Genomic DNA, 18,313 nt, shown 5'->3' on the forward strand with positions numbered 1-18,313 from the left:
GCTCAGCTCTGATGAAATAAAATTGTTTAGCTCAGCTCAGATGAAATAAAATTGTTTAGCTCAGTTCTGATGAAATAAAATTGTTTAGCTCAGCTCAGATGAAATAAAATTGTTTAGCTCAGCTCTGATGAAATGAAATTGTTTAGCTCAGTTCTGATGAAATAAAATTGTTTAGCTCAGCTCTGATGAAATAAAATTGTTTAGCTCAGCTCTGATGAAATAAAATCCTTTAAAAGATATTATCAGCTTTAAGGATTCGAAATTTCCTGTTGGCATTACACATCTCCCTCATACAAATAACATTATTTTTAATGTTTTATTTAATCTATACCTCCTTTTTTAATTCCTTTTACTGTATGTAACTAATGTATAATGTATTTACGAAAAAAAAAGGAAATCTATTACCTTGCTCAAATCCCAGTTCTCCATAACAAACAAATCGTTTACGCCCCATATATAAATTTACTCAGATTACATGTAGTACCAGGTGACCAAGCCTCGCTCGGTTCAATGATTTTAAAAAGATATATACCTAACTCATTTTTGGAAACATTTTTGCAATGACGAAAATGATCGAGCGATCAGGAAACAATCCAAAGATTCGTTTTTATGGTCTGTTAGTTCTAAATATCACTGTGGTCGCTTTTACTTTGTAGATTTCAATTTTTTCTTCTAAAATTTATTAATATTAGTAATATATGCTTTTCTACCTTTATTTTATTTTCTCTTATGGAAATATAAACGAGTATTATTGTAATTTCTGGTTCTATTAAAGAAATATCACTCTTACAAACTCATATATATAAATTGATTTATCATGGAAGAAAAAATCAATGTTTATTTTATGTTGCGTGATTTTTAAATTGTTTACACTTTAATTTCGGAGAGCCGTGAAGAGCATACAATAACATGGTGCGCAAATGTTTAATTATCTTAGCTTATCTTATAAAAAACAGACGTTACTTCAAAAACGAAGATGATTACGTCTTACGCATTTCATGTGTCAATTTAGTGATGTATGTTAATCGATGTTTTAAACGAATTTAGCGTATGGTTTAAGAAAAGTGCCTCTATACTCGAGTCTGAGTATTTTTTGCGGCCTCCGAAAGGGGAATTGCCGCTTTATTTTTGTGTAGTCTGTCTGTTTGTCCGTTCTCAGTCCTTCCGTATGTCCGCCCGTCCCGTTTAGATCTCTAAACTAGAAAAGATATTGAAAAACCAACATCGTAATATTTTAGACCTTTGAAAGTTGAGATGAAACGGCTACATTTTTCGAAAAAGCGAAACATTTATTTTTTTTAATCAACTATGCAATCTTTTTTTCTTCATAAAAATACACCATTTTAACAAATATTCATTATCAATAGTGAATAACACGAAAGACTAGTGAGAAAGATTATTATTTTTAGCATATTTTTTTGTACAAAGATGTTTTTAAAAAATGTGTGTTACTAAATTAAATAATTTCTGTCATTACAAAAAAATGTTTTAAGACAAAACAACCTATTTCGTTTGCATATAGATGGTATATAATCTAAAACAACAATTAAAAAGTAGTACTTCATATTCTACAAGTACACCATAATAGGAGCACATAATCAGAAAACACTTCACTGAACTGATGACTATGGTAGTCGAATTCTAAACATCGGGATTTTTAGTGGTACTCCAGATTCGGGAGTTTTCAGATCCCGATGTTTGACAAACTTTTCCTTTCCATCCACTGCCCCCTCTCGCATCCCAAATGAAACTAATTGGAGGGTGGGGTGGAAGCCATTTAAATATTTTTTTTCCAATAGTTGTATATAGAATTTTGATCACCAATTGCATTACTAATAGTTCCCCTTTCAGACCTTGTGGTCTATGGGGCAGATCTTGTAAAGGTAAACTGTTTCTGTGGCCTTCGGTTAACGAGGGTGTCATGTGGCCAGCACAACGACCAACCACCTTTACTTTCCCCCCCTACTAATGTCAGGTACCCTGAGGCACCCTGAGATCCCGAAATTGAAAATCCCAGTCTTCCACAGTATTCGAACCCCGGATCCCGCTTCGGAAACCAAGCGCTTTATCCTCTCAGACAACGTGACTCTTGCATTACTAAAAGCACCTCCTTAAATCTTTGAAAAACCAGACTGAAGCAGGATATGCCCTATGGAAACTATTCAAAAATTTAATTGAAGGCCTATATGAAAACTAAAATTTAATTATAAATTTTTTTAAAAATACTAACATGCTTCTACATTTTTACCATTCATGTCTTATAAAACACAACCATTGAATATATAATTTAGTATTTATTGATATTGTAGTCAAAGATGATCCTTATTCATTCCTTTCACTTGTTCCAGAACTCAGTTTAAAAGTTCTTGATATTGTTCGTCATCTAAAAAGAAAGATGTGAAATCTAAATGGTGTGTATAATAAGAGTTGTTAATCTACTCCAAAAAAAACAACAACAAGGTAACATAGACAGTTTGTGTATAAATACAAGCTAAAAATCGGCCTTCGGAGAGATATTGTAAGGTAAGTAAAATGGCAGATTTCAATATTTTCAGAAAGAATATCAGAAACCATGAATTACAAGCCATCCACAACTACAACCCAATTTCCCTCGATACGAAAAGAAGAGTCGAGCTCGTGTTGAAAATGTTGCCGATGCTGTTGTAGTGTTAGTTCGACTAACGAACTAATACCACAGGATACGGAGATTCATTACTGTTATAATAAATATATTGTTAATATCAATATATATATGTATATAATTCTCTTCTTCCCTCAACAGTTTAAACGAGTAGTAAGGAGTAAAGGAAATATCACTCTTTTATTTCTGTGGATAGTCCACGGGAAAACAAGAGTAGTGTTCACACTACGGATGACTGGCTGCGCGATGGACTGTCGTATCAAACTCTGCCCGCTCCCATCCCCCTTTGTCCAGCGGGAGGTTTGGACTAGGAACTAATCTAAGTAATCTACTTACCCATTGTGGGGCCCTATGCGAAACGGATTTGGCGGGGCCAATTTTGAGTAAGGATACGGATAATAAGTGAAAATTAAGAATTTGTATTAGAAAATAAATTCGTCTTTGCATTTTATTAATTCTTTACTACCTACAGAATTATTTTACGGACCTTGTGTGTAGCGAAGCCATACAGTATATCATAAAAATTATGTTTCCTACATAGATCAAGCTTAATAGCAAGAATTACCAAATGTTTCAATCTATCTTCGAGACTTTTTGACCTCAAAAATGCCGTTGCATGACGCCGTTTTTTAGCGCGCGTAGGATTAGTGTCTTCAATTTTTAATGACACCCCAAAATGACAATTTTTTGTCAACATATTTAAGTAGATTTTTTTTTTGAGTTATCAAAAGATTTTAATTATTTCCGGATATTTCCAGGACTTTTTCGTATATTTCGCAATTTTAGGAGATTTCAATAGAGCTCCAGGTAAATCAGAAGGCTGCGGGAATTCTTTAATAAGTTATAAAATGGTTTGATTTAATAATTTACACCTAGAATTAGCGCGGGTCCTTTGAAAGTGTGGGTCCCACATTGGTCGCATAGGTTGCATTGGCCCTGCCAAATAACGGCGTATATTACGCCGTGGGTCAACTAGTTTTCTTATAAACCTAATGATGACACAGATAGGGAAGACGCAAATCGCCCCTAGACCAGCGCTAGCTAAGCGGTCAACCGTGACGTGTCTAGCGAAGTTTTAAGAATCATCTGAAGTGAATAGTTATCTGGCCAGTCACGTCAAATATAGAGATTTCCGTCCGGTTCTAGAAAGCCATTAGGGACCCTATATAAAGAGCGAAGGTCCAGTCAGTCACAAATTCCCGATCTACGAATCAGTTCAGTAAGTTAGTACAGAGTTCAACAAGGTACAGCTAAGTCAGTAGAGTTCATGCTACAGTACAGAGTTCAACAAGGTACAGCTAAGTCAGTAGAGTTCATGCTACAGTACAGAGTTCAACAAGGTACAGCTAAGTCAGTAGAGTTCATGCTACAGTACAGAGTTCAACAAGGTACAGCTAAGTCAGTAGAGTTCATGCTACAGTACAGAGTTCAACAAGGTACAGCTAAGTCAGTAGAGTTCATGCTACAGTACAGAGTTCAACAAGGTACAGCTAAGTCAGTAGAGTTCATGCTACAGTACAGAGTCGATACGGCGGTTCAGATATCCAGAACATTATACAGTCAGTGTTACGTGTTGCCAATAGTACAATATTGGCTGTGGTTCATTGGACATTAAGTGTTACGTTAGTTTGGAGACCTAAGTTGTCAAGTTCTTTAATTTTCTGGTGTAGTGTGGTGCAGTTTGCAGAGAGCCTGTATAGTGAAAAACGTTACAATATGCTTTAAACGAAATGTTAGTTATAAAGAGATTAGAAACATTTTTAATACCGCGATTGGACCCCACGATGACCTGCTGCCCACTGTCAGAAAACGTAAACTCAAACTTTATGGCAACATCATAAGGTCCTCGGTGCTCGCAAACAAATCCATCAGGGAACAGTACCAGGAAGAAGAGGAGGACGGAGAAAGCGATGGGAAGACATCAAAGAATGGACAGGCCTGTCAATGACTAAAACTCTATCAAAGACGAAGGACAGAGAGGAACGGAGAAAGACGGTTTTCAGATCTTGTTTGGTGTCCCAGCGGTCCAAAAGACTAAAGGCTAGGTGAAGATGAAGTTAAATAGGGCCTAACTGATGTTGTTGAATAATTATCTAATTGATCTAATTGTTTTGTAAAGGGCCAATCTCTCATTAAAAGACTAAACAAATAAAAATTGTCCCTACAAAAGACACTTTTCTTTTAGTTTAGTCTTTAACAAAGATACTGGACATTAGAATTCACGTGCATAGTATGAAATACTTCTTATTAATTGTTGTCTTTAAATTGTATTCCACTTACATGCATACTATAAAGATTTTTTTTTCTCTTAAGTAAAATTTTTGGTAATTGTAGGTAGTTAGTATGACAGAAAATATATAATTTAGTAGTAACATTTTTTTTTAATTTCTTTTGAAAATTACTTTGTGGCCGTTTGTATATATACTTACCCTTGTTTTTTACTATTAAGAGTAAATAGTTATACGAATGGTGTATCTTCATGAAAAAACTTCTTGCATAGTTGAATTAAAATTAATTTTTTGGTTTCAGAAAAGAACAAAGTAGCCGTTGCATCAGAAAATTCTAAAATGTAAAATATCATGATATCGGATTTTCAATATCTTTTCTAGGTTTTCTAGGTTACGAAAGCTAAACAGGACGGATGGACGGTCAGATAGACAGATCACACAAAACTATTACATGCTATTTTTCTGTCATGGGCCGCTAAAATTGGAAGATTAGTTAAACTTTATTAAAATATTTATGTTCAGAATTCAGAAAATATTTTTTTGTCTTTTAAAAAAAATTAAACACATACCTATTTGTTTTCCTTACCAATTATGCGTTCCAATTCCAAACAAGTGAAATTATTTGTAGTAGCTGGTTGCTCGTCAATGGAATGTTCAGCCATCGTATTTTTTGTAGTGGATTCGGCGTATCGGTGAAATGTAATTGTGTACGAAAAGAAAATGAGGAGCATGCAGGCGTTTTTTTTTTAAATAGACCTTACACACTCTTAAAGAAAATGAACAGTGGTGACATTTACTAAATATATAAACTATTATTGTAATTTAAAATGTTTAAAATAACATCCCAAATTGAACCATTTTTATTGTAATATAACTATAGAATATGAACAGGTGAAAATGCCTAAATATCTCATAGTGTAAAATACCTTTAACCTCTCGTAACTTTGACCTTTAGTATTTGAATGTGTTTCTTTCACTGTGTTTGGTGTACATGAAACTCATTTACATATAATCTTTTTTTTTATATTTAAAGAACATGAAATAAAAATATTTCTTAATTATAACAAATTGATTTAAACACCCAGTGTTTCTCAAACTTATGACTGCGATGCCTCCCCCACTCCATCCACCCCAGACGAAAAAAAAACTTGTTTGTAACCCCCGTTAGAAAGATAATTAGTTAAAAATATACATTGTAAAAAATAATAATAAATGATTCAAAATTTTAAAATAAAATATTACACAATGTTTAGTTTAATGAGCGTAGTAACAACAAACTGTCACAACTGTGAATAATAATTAACATACTGAATTCAAAGAGCTCTGTTTCTTTCCGATCAGCTTTTATTGAGATGTTGCAATAGTTACAAGTAGACTGGCAGTTGGTTCCCATGAAGTTCATGTAGCGGTCAGTGCAAAAGCCCTTTTTTTTTTAAATCCTCGCAGATTGGGCCTATGTCCTCACACACAGAATTTCCAGAAGTCGAGCAGAGCTGGACAGGACTTCCGGGGCAATAACATCTGCAGTCTTTGCCCAAGAACCCTATGCCTGGGCATTTCATTTTTTTGTCACAATTTTCGTGGCACTTGTACATAAGGTTGGCCAGCTTGATGTCATTAAAACTAAGACATTCGATTTCCTAACACGTTCTGGTACTTCGGGTCATTAGCTTTTATCGTTATCTCCCCATTGAGAGAGAAGGCGCGCCCTCCGTATTGCATGATGCTACTGTAATCGTAAGGCACCCCGTAAGTATTGATCTCATCCAACGGGTATTTTTTAAAGTTGTACAGCAGGTTAGCCGGAATGTTCCTCTCGATTATGGTCACGTAGTAATCCCTGTCAGGGCGGTTGTGTTCGTGATGGAACCCAATGGCGTGGCCCAACATGTGAAGGATGACGCCCTTAAACCTACAACCGCCCGAAAGGCCGACTGTTTGGCTGCCCCCGGCCATCCCCACGTTAGAGTAGCACCCGTTGCCGTTGTCAATTTCGACGAAGTTGGGGTCGGAGTTGGTTGCCGATCTGAAGGTGATGCAGGTGTAATTTTGCCATTCAGCGATGGCTTCGTAGATGTCTCTCGTACTGTTGACATCGAAGTCATTAGGGACGATTTTGAAAGGTATTTCTTTGTTAGTCCATCGGTATTTTTTGTCTCGTATGGCTTTTCTTCTTGGTCTTGGTCTGCCTCTTTTTTTCTGGCCATCAATCGATAATGCAATGTTAGTTTCCTGCAGATTGAACAAATACTTTTAAATAAGCGCTTTATAGCAGCAGGCCTGCAGGACGATGAACTTAATGTTCATGTTTAAAAAGTAAAAGTAAACTTTCCCCCTTTCTGACTTTGCAATTGATAGGGCAGATGATGTTAAGGTCATCTGTTTCTTTGGCCAACAGTTAACGAGCAGGGGGTAATGTATGGTGGACTTAGTGGCACCCTAAAAATCCCATAATTCAAAATCCCTTTCTTAACCAAAATTCGAGCCCAGAACCCCAAGTTCGGAAGCCAAGCGCTTAACTCACTCAGCCACCGCGCCCCCGTTTAATAAGGGCACATTTCAACTGATCTTTGTATTAATAGAGGCCCCTGAAAGAGGGAAAAACGCAACGTGGTCGGTCTGTCCGACCATCCGTCCGTCTGTCACACTCAAATCTTAAAAGCCGAAGATATCGAGAATCCGATGTTATTATTATTTTTTTTAATCTTGCAAAGTTCTGGTGCAACGGCTACTTTTTGTGTTTTTTTTTTAACCGAACCATTTTGTTGTAAATGTAATAACGCAAGCCATTTTTCATTAAAATAAACCATTTCTGAAACAGTACATAAATTTGTAAAATGTAAATAAAATAATAATAATAATAATAAATATTTAACTGTACACTTTGGTTGAGATAAAGATACCCCGGTCACATGTATGGCCCTTAAAGAGTGGGAGAATTAGTGTTGACGGGGCTAAAAGGTAAGAATGGAAAGGTAGCTATGGGTGCTGGGAATCGACACCAGGTGTAGAAATGAATACTCAGTAGTGTACGCTAGTATTCGCTGGGATGCCCAAGGGTAGACGAGAGTCCACCTCTTGCACGGGCGGGGTTGCAAAAAAGTCCCCACAAACCTGTCACCAATCCATGCGCTGTCCCTCAAGGGACCGTTACATTAAATGGCGAGTCCCCCACGGCTAGCTTGGTACAATAAAGGAAAATGGCAGAAGATCCCGGTGCCCTCGGCCTTCAGCCGTGTCTAGCCCATGCGACGGGGGCCAAATGCATCGGAAACAGCAATGCTTTATATAGGCATTGTCTAGGGTCTCTCCCAAACAGAACTGTGTTCACATAGGTTTTTTTTTTTTTACTGTTTGGCGTCCAAACAGGTTTTTTTTCAAACTTAGGGATCGAAGAGCCTTCGGCTCATCCCTTAGACGATCAATAAGGTGTAGAGGTTATGACTTCGTCCAAGTGATGTAGTCGCAGGTTTAGCTATCAATCCCAGAGATAGATGGACTAACGGGAATTCAGGAATCTGTAATAGGAGTTCAGAAAGTCGTATGGAGAAAAGGAACAGCGGGCTTAGCACTTTCATTAAAACAAGAGGGCGTTATGTTTTTATTAGGCGTAATCGTCAATATTTAGTTCTGTCCGACAAATAAACCAGTTCAATCTGATCAGATCTATTTGATCATATCATATCAGATCATTTGATAATAAACAAAGTAAGTAAAGTTTCCTTTTCAGACCTCTATGGGGCAGATGATGTAGAAGTAATCTATTTCTGTTAAAATCTAAGTCTTTTCTTTTTTTTTACGCTGGTGATTGGCCTTTTTTCCACCTTAAATATATGGTCGCCATTATGATAGGTCAAGATAAACATTACAATGGGACAATAAGATAACACGTGATGGTTAATCAAGGCCTACGTCTACCACTTATAGACAGAGGGAAGGGTCCATATCGAATGGTACCCCGTTAAAATAGCGAGGACAAAACAGCGCCGACAAAATAGCGCCGACAAAATAGCGCGAACAAAATAGCGCCGACAAAATAGCGCGAACAAAATAGCGTGAACAAAATAGCGCTGACAAAATAGCGCGAACAAAATAGTCTGGCCGCCTTGCATGAGGAAAGAAGCTCAAGTCGTCTCGCGCCATCGATAAGTCAACAAGGTTGATAGACAGAAAACTTGAATAAAACAAATGAGACAAAGAGCAAATATCGTCAAACTGGCGAATTCGACAACATGGTGTTGTGTAGGGTGTCTGAAAATTTAGGCACTGGAATTTTTGGCACCGGTAATCTAGATACCGCAATTTAGGCACCTGGCAAACTGGTAATTTAGGCACCGGTAGAGTGGGCACTTTTTGACAAGGCGGAAAGATTGTCGCACCGAGTTTTCATTTCATTTTAAGAATTTATTCCCTATGACGTCAAAGGAAAATATTTTCACCATGTTGCATGACCTAGTTAGACTAAAAATGTCTTTACTAACACGAGAGAGTGGAGTAGGGTACCTAGACATTAGTACACCGAGTTCTTATAGGGTTTCATTTAAATTAATTCATTCTATATGACGATAGTAAAAAAAAAAAAAAAAAAGTAGAGTTCCCCTTTCAGACCTTATGGTCTATAAGTCATCTGGTTCCGTGGCCTAACAAGGGTGTCATGTGGTCAGCCTTTACTTTTCCCCTACTAATGTCAGGTACCCATTAGAGATGGGTGGACTCTGAGGCGCCCGAAGATCCCGAAATTAAAAATCCCAGTCTTCACCAGGATTCGAACCCCGCGCTTTACCGCTCAGCCACCGCGCCTCCACGCTAATAAAAAAGACGAGTTATAATTTCAACAGAATCTCAATGTATGACAGTGTCTTGTTATCAACCCTACGTTAGTTGAAATTTTGTTTTTATCAATAAATTTTTAGACATAGAGTATATGTCTAATATTTCTACTAAATTGAAATTACTTTGCTCATTAAATCAAAGAGCTTAGCAAAATGTAAGTATACAGTGCTAAAACATGCATAGACAATATCACTGACATTTAAAAAAAAACATAGCTATTTCGTACCAACACTTCATTTAATGTGTACACTGTATACAACAAAAGGCTAGCTGAAAATCTTCAATAATATCATACGTACATACAATGAGTTATATTGTTCCAGGGTCAATACCATGTCCAGTTCACGCCTGATCGTCCCCTCTTCCATGTCTTCCAGATAAAAATTGCTCATCTCGGACGCCCCGGCAATTAGTTCATCTATAGACTTACTGGAAAGTGGCAAAAACTGCGGCGTCATCTGAAGAAATATTAATACACACATTTTAATCTAGCAAATAAATGCTGTATAAGTAACAAATAGCTAGCAACTCCAGTATCAACCATATATATATATATATATATATATATATATATATATATATATATTAGGTTATAAAAAAAAAGGTATGAATTAATTACCATAAAACCCAAAATGTGCTCTATTCTCAAGTGAGAGCAACCTGTTTATGTTTGTTGTTTCTTTTGTACCCCTTGACCTTGTTTTGACAAGGCGCGATTAAATCTAATAAATAGGCTGTCATTTTTTGCGGCCCCAAAAGGGGAATAGACGCTATTAGTTTTGTGTGGTAGGTGTCTTCCCGTCCGCCCTAGCAGAGCAAACGAAAATACGACATCATGATATTTTAGATCCTTCGACGTTCTGATGCAACGGCTACTTTTTTCTTTTTCGAAAGTGAACCATTTAGTTTTTGAAATTATATATGAAAGCTGATTTTTCAACAAAAAAAAAAGAAATGCACCATTTTTAAATGAAAAACTTGAGGGGAGATAAGTTTTTTTCTAAAAGGTCTTGGACTTCTTCAAAATAAATCAAGCTTCATTCATAGATTCGCGCATTGGTACTAAAACAATAGCTTAGCCAAGAGAGATTACAAATTTCTACCAGTGGCTGGGCTCCATTAATAAAGTGCAGTGAATAATCATCTGCCTTCTTCTTCTTCTTCATCGTTCTCATTGTTATGTTGGAGTGTTCATATGACTAGACCAATACATGAGATGAACTGCGCAGTGGTTTCCAAATCAGGGAGCTCTCCATATAGTTTTCTTTCTATTGGGGTGATTTGGGGCCAATGTCTTATACGGGCCTCTTGGTAGAGAGAGCAGTTTTGGAGGACGTGGTCGGCATTTTCTGGTGATACTCCACATGGGCAGATTTCACTGGTTCCAATTTTGAGCTTCCGGAACATGTGTTGTCGCATTCTGTTGTGTCCGGTCCTGAGTCGAAAGATTAGACGCTGGTCTTGTCGGGATAGCTTATAGTAAGCATCATCTTTCTTGTGATTTGGATGGGAGCTCGTCCATTTCTCATTTATTTTATCTACAATTAATTTCTTCATTTCTTCTGGATAGAGAGCAGAGTTTACTTGTGAGTTTGTTCTCCCACTCTTGGCGAGTGTGTCAGCCTTCTCATTTCCTGCTAGTTGTATGTGAGCTGGTATCCATTGAATGACAGTTTTTTTGCTGTTGTGGTTGAGCTTTGTGAGTGCTGTTCTGAGGTTTTTAATATAAGGGGAATCAGAGTTTTGCAGGCTTTGGAGGGTTGTTTTTGCGTCTGTTAGAAAGACAATCTGACTGTGAGGGGAACTTGGATGATTTGCTAGCATGGTAGCAGCTAGTGCTAGTGCTTCCCTTTCTGCTCTGTGACTGTCAGAGAGCTCTCCAGTTGCAAAGGATTTTTCTAGTTTTCCTCCATCTGGCCATTCGATAAGTATTCCAGCTCCTCCATTTGTGGTGGCTTTATGGGATGAGCCATCCGTGTAAACTCTGATCCACTGATTGCTAGGGTAATTGGTATGTAGAAAACAGTTCACTATTTCCTTGAGCTCTGTTGGTCTGTAATCAGATTTTCTTTTTATGTTTTCAATATGGTCCCTTATAGTAGGAAGAGGGCTTTCGTCCCAGGGTGGAGATTCATTATAGTGTATCGAGGATTCCAGAGTAATTTTTTCAAGTTGGTGTTTCTTTTTTAGGTTTAGAGATTCCTGTATGAAATTGGTCCTTTTGAGACGGTTTTTTGTGCCAGTTTTGTGGATTTTTGTTCTGAGTGGGTGCCTCTCCAAGGTTTCCAATTTTGTGAATTGGGAAAGGATTTTTATTTCTCTTCTTTCATCCAGAGAGATCAGGGCAGCGGTTTCCTCCATAGCTCTTATGGGTGTTGTTTTGATTGCTCCTGTCATTATCCTTAGACCAATATTTTGAACCTTGTCTATTTTTCTAAGGTTGGTTTGGGCTGCTGAGCCCCATGCTGTGGCACCATATTCTAGTACAGGTCTTACATAACTGGTATAGGTCTTTTTCAGGATGTTGTGATTTGCTCCCCAATCTGTGCCAGCTAATTTTTTCAAGAGGGATAGTCTCTGGATGCCTTTACTCTGTGTTTTATCTATTTGGTTTTTCCAGGTTAGTCTCGGGTCATAGGTGACTCCAAGATAAGTAGGGCTGTCATTTTTTTCTAAAGCTTCCTTATCTAATGTTAATTTTATTGTTTGTTGTTTTGTTGACAGTGAGAATATGGTATATGTTGTCTTTTTTGTGTTAATGGACATGCCCCAGTCTTTGGACCAATTATTGAGTTTATCAAGAGCATCTTGTAATCGAAATTTCGATGTTCCTACATATTCTTCTGTGCTAATTAAGGCAAGGTCATCTGCATACATGCTGCTCTTAACTTTTTTGGGTAGGTTTTGATTTAGATCGTTTATGAATATTAGGAAAAGTGTTGGGGATAGGACTCCTCCTTGGGGGACACCATTTTTTATACCCACTGTGTGGCTTCTTTGTCCTTGCATGCAAACTAAGGCTTTTCTATTATTTAGGTATTCCTTTATCCAGTTGTACATTCTGTGGGATATGTGATGCTGGATTAGCTTGAGCAAGAGACCTTGTTCCCAGACTTTGTCAAATGCTTTTTCTAAGTCAACCCACACAATTGTTGTTGGTTTCTTTTCTTGAAAGCCGTCTTCTATTTCTTGTGTGATGAAGGCAATTTGATCTTCTGTTGATCTGCCTTTTCTAAAGCCAGCCTGGGCTTCAGTGAGTAGGTTATTTGACTCAAGGATCCATGTCAGCCTTCTGTTTATCACTCTTTCCATCAGTTTGCAGGTACAGCTAGTGAGGCTGATGGGACGGTAGCTATCCAGTTTATTTCTTGGCTTGCCGTGCTTTAGTATAGGGATCATAATGGCTTTTTTCCAGATGTTTTGAATTCTGCCAGATTTCCAGCTAGCATTGAATAATTGTAGCAGTTTTCTTTTGGCTTGAGGACCCAAGTGAAGAAGCATGTCATTTGATATTTTGTCTGGGCCCGGGGCTTGTTTTGGTTTGAGGGCTTTTAGGGATTCATCTAGTTCCTTCATTTTAAGATTAGTGGTCATTCCCAAGGAGTAAGCTGGATTGTTTTCTTTAAATTTATCCTGGATTTCTGAGTTTACATCTTTATTTCTACTTTCATTAATTTGTATTTGTCCTACGCTTTGGAAAAACTTAATGAATTCATTTGCTGCTTCTTGGCCTTTCAGGGGTTTGTTGTCCTTTTCTATTACTATAGGAGTTGTTCTGTTTTCTTCCTGGTTGAGACATTTGGCTATACGCCAGAGTTTGTGGCCATCTCTATCTACGTTTAGTTGTTCTGTTTTTTCATGCCAACTTTTCCTCATGGCGGAAAGGTAATTTTTCCTGAAAACTGCGTTAGCTGCTTTTAGATTTATGTTATTTTCTATACAAGGGTTATTTTCTACTGTGTTTCTGGCTTCAATAGTGGCATTGTGGAGTTGTTGAAGGTGATCAGACCAGTTGGGGATATAATCTTTTCTTGCTCCTCTAGGAATTGATTCCTTAGCTGCTAGGAGTATTGCTTTGGAGAAAGCTGAGAATGACTTATTAACCTGATTTGTTTTGCAGTTTATTGAAGTTGTATATAGGTCTGTGAGCTTTGAGAATAGGTGCCAGTTGGCTTTTTTGTAGTTCCATCTGGGGATGGTGGAGTTTTCTGATATTTTGAAGGAGGTATCGATACTGATCAATATGGGTCTGTGGTCGCTGGTGGCTAGCTGGTCTGCAACTTCTCTAGTGCACTTTTTGGATAAGTTGTGTGTTGCAAAGGCTAGATCTGGAGTGGTTGATGTTAGCCAGGCTCTTGAAAAAAAGGTTGGTTTGTCCTCAGGTTTATTTAGCAAGATAAGTCTGTTCTCTGCTTGCCATTCTTCAATTTCTTCTCCCCTGGCATTTAGGTCTGGGTATCCCCAGCTCTGAGAGTGACTATTCATATCTCCTAAGATTAGACAGTCTTCTTGGTCAGGTATTTGAATGTGGTCAATCTCTATTTCCTTGTCTGGTGGGAAGTAGCAGTTAAATAGATTAATATTTCCATCTGGGAGAATTAGCTTAGTTCCCATTATTTCTGATTCTGAGGAGTTGGGCATAATTATGTCTGTGGTAGGGATATCATTTTTAATGAGGGTGAGGATTCCTCCTTTGGGTCTGATTTCTCTATCTTGTCTGATGCAGGTGTAGCCTCTAATGGAGAAACGAAGATTACTGTTCAAATGAGTTTCTTGGATGCAAGCTACATCAATTTCTTTCTCATGCAGAAATATTTTTAGAGCTTCTTTTTTCTTTTGGATGCCCTCTGCGTTCCATTGTAAGATTTTTAGACTTTTGGTCTTGGAGTGTTGGCCAGTAGTATTTACTTTCTTGTCCCTGCTCCTGGCTCCACAGGCAGAGATAGAAGAACCACCAGCTCGCTTGTGTGGGCTCCTTCGAGGCGGAGAGCCCGGCCCCCTACCTGCGCGGCGGGATTCCACAGGCAGGACGCCACATCTATTAGAATCGTTACTGAACTCCAACATAGATGAGGTTGCGTGTCAATGTGTTATGCGCCAGGAGGCCCATTGACTCCGACTTCAGCCTGCTTTTCTTTCTGGGTGTGCTCCCATAGCCTTTGATCAACCAAGATCATCTGCAAGGCAGCAGGTGTTTATTTTCGGAGTTTTCTCTCCTAGATGAACTGCTATCCCTAGCTAACGGGTTTCATCTACCCGGGTTTAGAGTTAGAGCGCCCTATACTCGCTTTTTGCAATCATTTCCCTGGATTTCTGAGATGTTTTTAGTAAATATTCTAACCACTGGAATACTTCACCTCATCCTCCATGACTGCAAACCAGTTGGTCCGCGGCTGTTTATTTGCTATTCACAGCTAACCCTTATATCTAAGGGTCTTTCCCCTATCCGCCACCTGGGGACGCGCTTGGTAGAAGGTGGTAGCTCCCCCAAGAATCATCTGCCAAAATTGAAAAAAAACTAAATGTGACTCAACAAAGATGGCTAAGGCGGATTTTAGGAGTCAGTTATAGAGATCGGGTCTCAATCAAGGAAATCCTATGCCAAACTGGGAGTCGACCCCTTAGTAAGGTTGTGACAGAGCGTCGCATGAGGACATGTCTCCGACAAAATGAATTACGCATAATAAGAGTTGCGATGACATTTAAGCCATTACGAGGAAAGCGCAAAACAGGGACATCCTAAAACAACTTGGCGCCACACTTTCATGGAGGCCCTCAGAGCAGGTGGGAAGAGGCTTCAGATTTTGCCAGTGACAGATTTTTGTGGAAGCAGCTTGCCGACCAATGTGCTGAACGGCGTAATGGATCTTAGTAAGTAAGAATATCAGATTAGGTTTTTGAAATATAAAACTAATAGCAGGATAATGCACTGTAGATACCTCAGAATATGCATTTTGTTGGCTTTCAATATTGGAAATAGTGTTTGGCGGTGGGGCTTACAACGCTACCACAGACCCCTTGCTGGCAAGGACGGGGAATCTACAATTTTTCCACTCCAGGAAGAATCTATTCTAAGGTACAATAAACGTCTTCCGAAAGAATGAAGGGTCAGAATTTAATAAAGATTAATTATGTACACACACACTAATAAATAAGCCCCTCCCTGAAAAAAAAATCCTGGCAACGCCCATGTTACTATGACATTAAGAAGTGAATCGGATACGAACAACATAGTACACCATTACCAAGTACCAAAAGGCCTACAATTCCTGATCATAACATTGGCCTAGGTCTAGTAATTTTAAAATTAAACGTGTAAAGTAATAGGAATTCTAGTCTAGTCTAGTTTCTAAATATCGATCTAGATCAAGTTCTAAATCTGCATCTAGTTCTAGTTATATTATAGATCTAGTTATAGTTCTAGATCTAGTTCTAATTCTAGATCTAGTTCTAGACCTAATTCTAGATCTAGTTTGTATGACAAATGGAAGGGGAGATATTAATTTTTATTTGCGAGGGAGAAAGTCTTAAATTGTTTGACATTTAGCGCACTACCTAAAGTAGGTCAAGAATTTTTTTTTTCGTGTGGCCAATTCATCTAATTTTGTAAGAAGAATAAATCTTTTTTAGTTTCTCTTTATTGCATGTAACATTTAATTAATTTTGTATTTTGAATGTATGGATAAGGTTAATAATTATCATTTTTAAAAAACAAAAAAACTTGTAATTTAAAAAGTACTTATCTTTGGATAAAAACTCATTTTGAAAGATTTAAACTTCAAAAGAGAAAAAATATTTTTTATTATTATTATATTATTTTAGTGCTCAAAGATTTTTAAATTGTATTACTTTCATCGATCAAAACAAGACTATAGCTTGAATATTCCTGGTCCATTGGTAAAATTCGATGGTGGCCGCCTCTGAGTTTGTGTGATAACACAAACTCTATTTGTAATCTTGTTTATTAAGACATGCTTGCAGGGGGAAAAAGTATAATTTCAGGAAAGATCTCCGAAAGTAAATATATACAACTAAAGATAGATATATAGGTAGACAGACAGACAGACAGACAGACAGATAGATAGATAGATGGATAGATAGATAGATAGATAGATAGATAGATAGATAGATAGATAGATAGATAGATAGACAGAGAGATAGATAGATAGATAGATAGATAGATAGATAGATAGATAGATAGATAGATAGATAGATAGATAGATAGATAGATAGATAGATAGATAGATAGACAGAGAGATAGATAGATAGATAGATAGATAGATAGATAGATAGATAGATAGATAGATAGATAGATAGATAGATAGATAGACAGAGAGATAGATAGATAGATAGATAGATAGATAGATAGATAGATAGATAGATAGATAGATAGATAGATAGATAGATAGATAGATAGATAGATAGATAGATAGATAGATAGATAGATAGATAGATAGATATTGATTTTAGTATTTTTATGTAATACTTACCAATATCAAAAGCGTGACAACAATAAATATTACATGTGCAAACTTCATTTTTATCTATGGATGAACCTGGAATATGGGCGCTGATCTAAAAAACAGCTGTAACGATGTTCCTAGAAATTTAACAGTTAATGCATATCGCTGAGAATAAGAATTACTAGCTTTTTTGTCACACAGGGAAAACTTATAATTTTTCAAAGTAAAAAGGAAATAAATTTAAATATGGCTATAGAACTAAGCCTAGATCTAAATCCAGCATCGGTTTTGAAAGGACTATCGCGTTCGTGCAAAGGGGACAGAGTTACTAAAACTAACATAACTTCTTTTATCTAGCATATTTTATTTTATTTTAAGGGAAACTGACTTTAGTACAAAAGTGTAATGTATAAAATACATTATTCAAGTTTAAAATTAATACGGAAAAGGAAATATATTTATATTTAGAAAATATTTTAAAATCGATTTACTGTAAGATTTAACCTTTTAATACATTTAATCAATAAATATTGATAAAATCACGAAACTAAACTTATTTCGGCTCTTCAAATTTCATAAAACGTGAACAAAAACACTAAGAAATTGTATTAGTTACATTATTTTGAGCCCCGCAATAGAAACAAAAAAGCGGAATCACTAACACAATGTTGTTGTTTTTTTTTTAAACATGTTGGTCATGCATCCAATTTACAACCAAAACAAAAAACAGTCACTCTCACATCAGGAAAAAAAAAGAGAGAAATAAAAAGTGTAACCTACAAAAGATAGTGAAATAAATATTATTTACCAAGTTTCTCGCTAGTGAAGTTACGCTTAAGTCATTGATGAACCTATATGACTAGATTGACACGTGAAATGCGTAGAACGTAATTATCTTCTTTTCTGATGTAACGTCTGTATTCTATAACATAAGATAAGAGAGTAACACCACTCTGAACTAGTTAACCAGGATTCTTTCTACGAGGGGGGGGGGGGTGTGGAGGGAGAATGGGTGGGATAAACAAATGTTTCATAGTTTTTAGTGACCCCGAAAGTGGAAAAGACGCTATTATTTTTGTGTGGTATGTCTGTCCGTCCACCTGTCCGCCGTCCCGCTTAGATCTCATAAACTAGAAAGAATATTGAAA

At 37.0% G+C, this 18,313-nt stretch overlaps 1 protein-coding gene across 3 annotated transcripts; it reads right to left on the bottom strand.

Annotated features, from left to right (window-relative positions):
- Positions 1-1,436: 1,436 nt before the first annotated feature.
- On the bottom strand, positions 1,437-18,096 carry LOC106060331 (astacin-like metalloprotease toxin 5). 3 transcript variants are annotated; one of them, XM_056014616.1, is made up of 4 exons: positions 17,974-18,085; positions 17,193-17,302; positions 10,002-10,160; positions 1,437-7,101 (listed from the first exon to the last, which is right to left on the bottom strand). In XM_056014616.1, exons 2-4 carry the CDS (start codon positions 17,238-17,240, stop codon positions 6,493-6,495), a joined length of 816 nt encoding a protein of 271 aa, XP_055870591.1. In that variant the 5' UTR covers positions 17,241-17,302; positions 17,974-18,085; the 3' UTR covers positions 1,437-6,492. The 3 variants fall into 3 exon arrangements, with proteins under 3 accessions (XP_055870591.1, XP_055870592.1, XP_055870590.1); XM_056014617.1 differs by lacking the exon at positions 17,193-17,302 and having other exon boundaries at positions 17,974-18,096; XM_056014615.1 differs by lacking the exon at positions 17,974-18,085 and having other exon boundaries at positions 17,193-17,510.
- Positions 18,097-18,313: the final 217 nt, after the last annotated feature.

This window comes from Biomphalaria glabrata, chromosome 16 (assembly GCF_947242115.1).
Source record: "Biomphalaria glabrata chromosome 16, xgBioGlab47.1, whole genome shotgun sequence".
NCBI classification, from domain to species: Eukaryota; Metazoa; Mollusca; class Gastropoda; family Planorbidae; genus Biomphalaria; species Biomphalaria glabrata.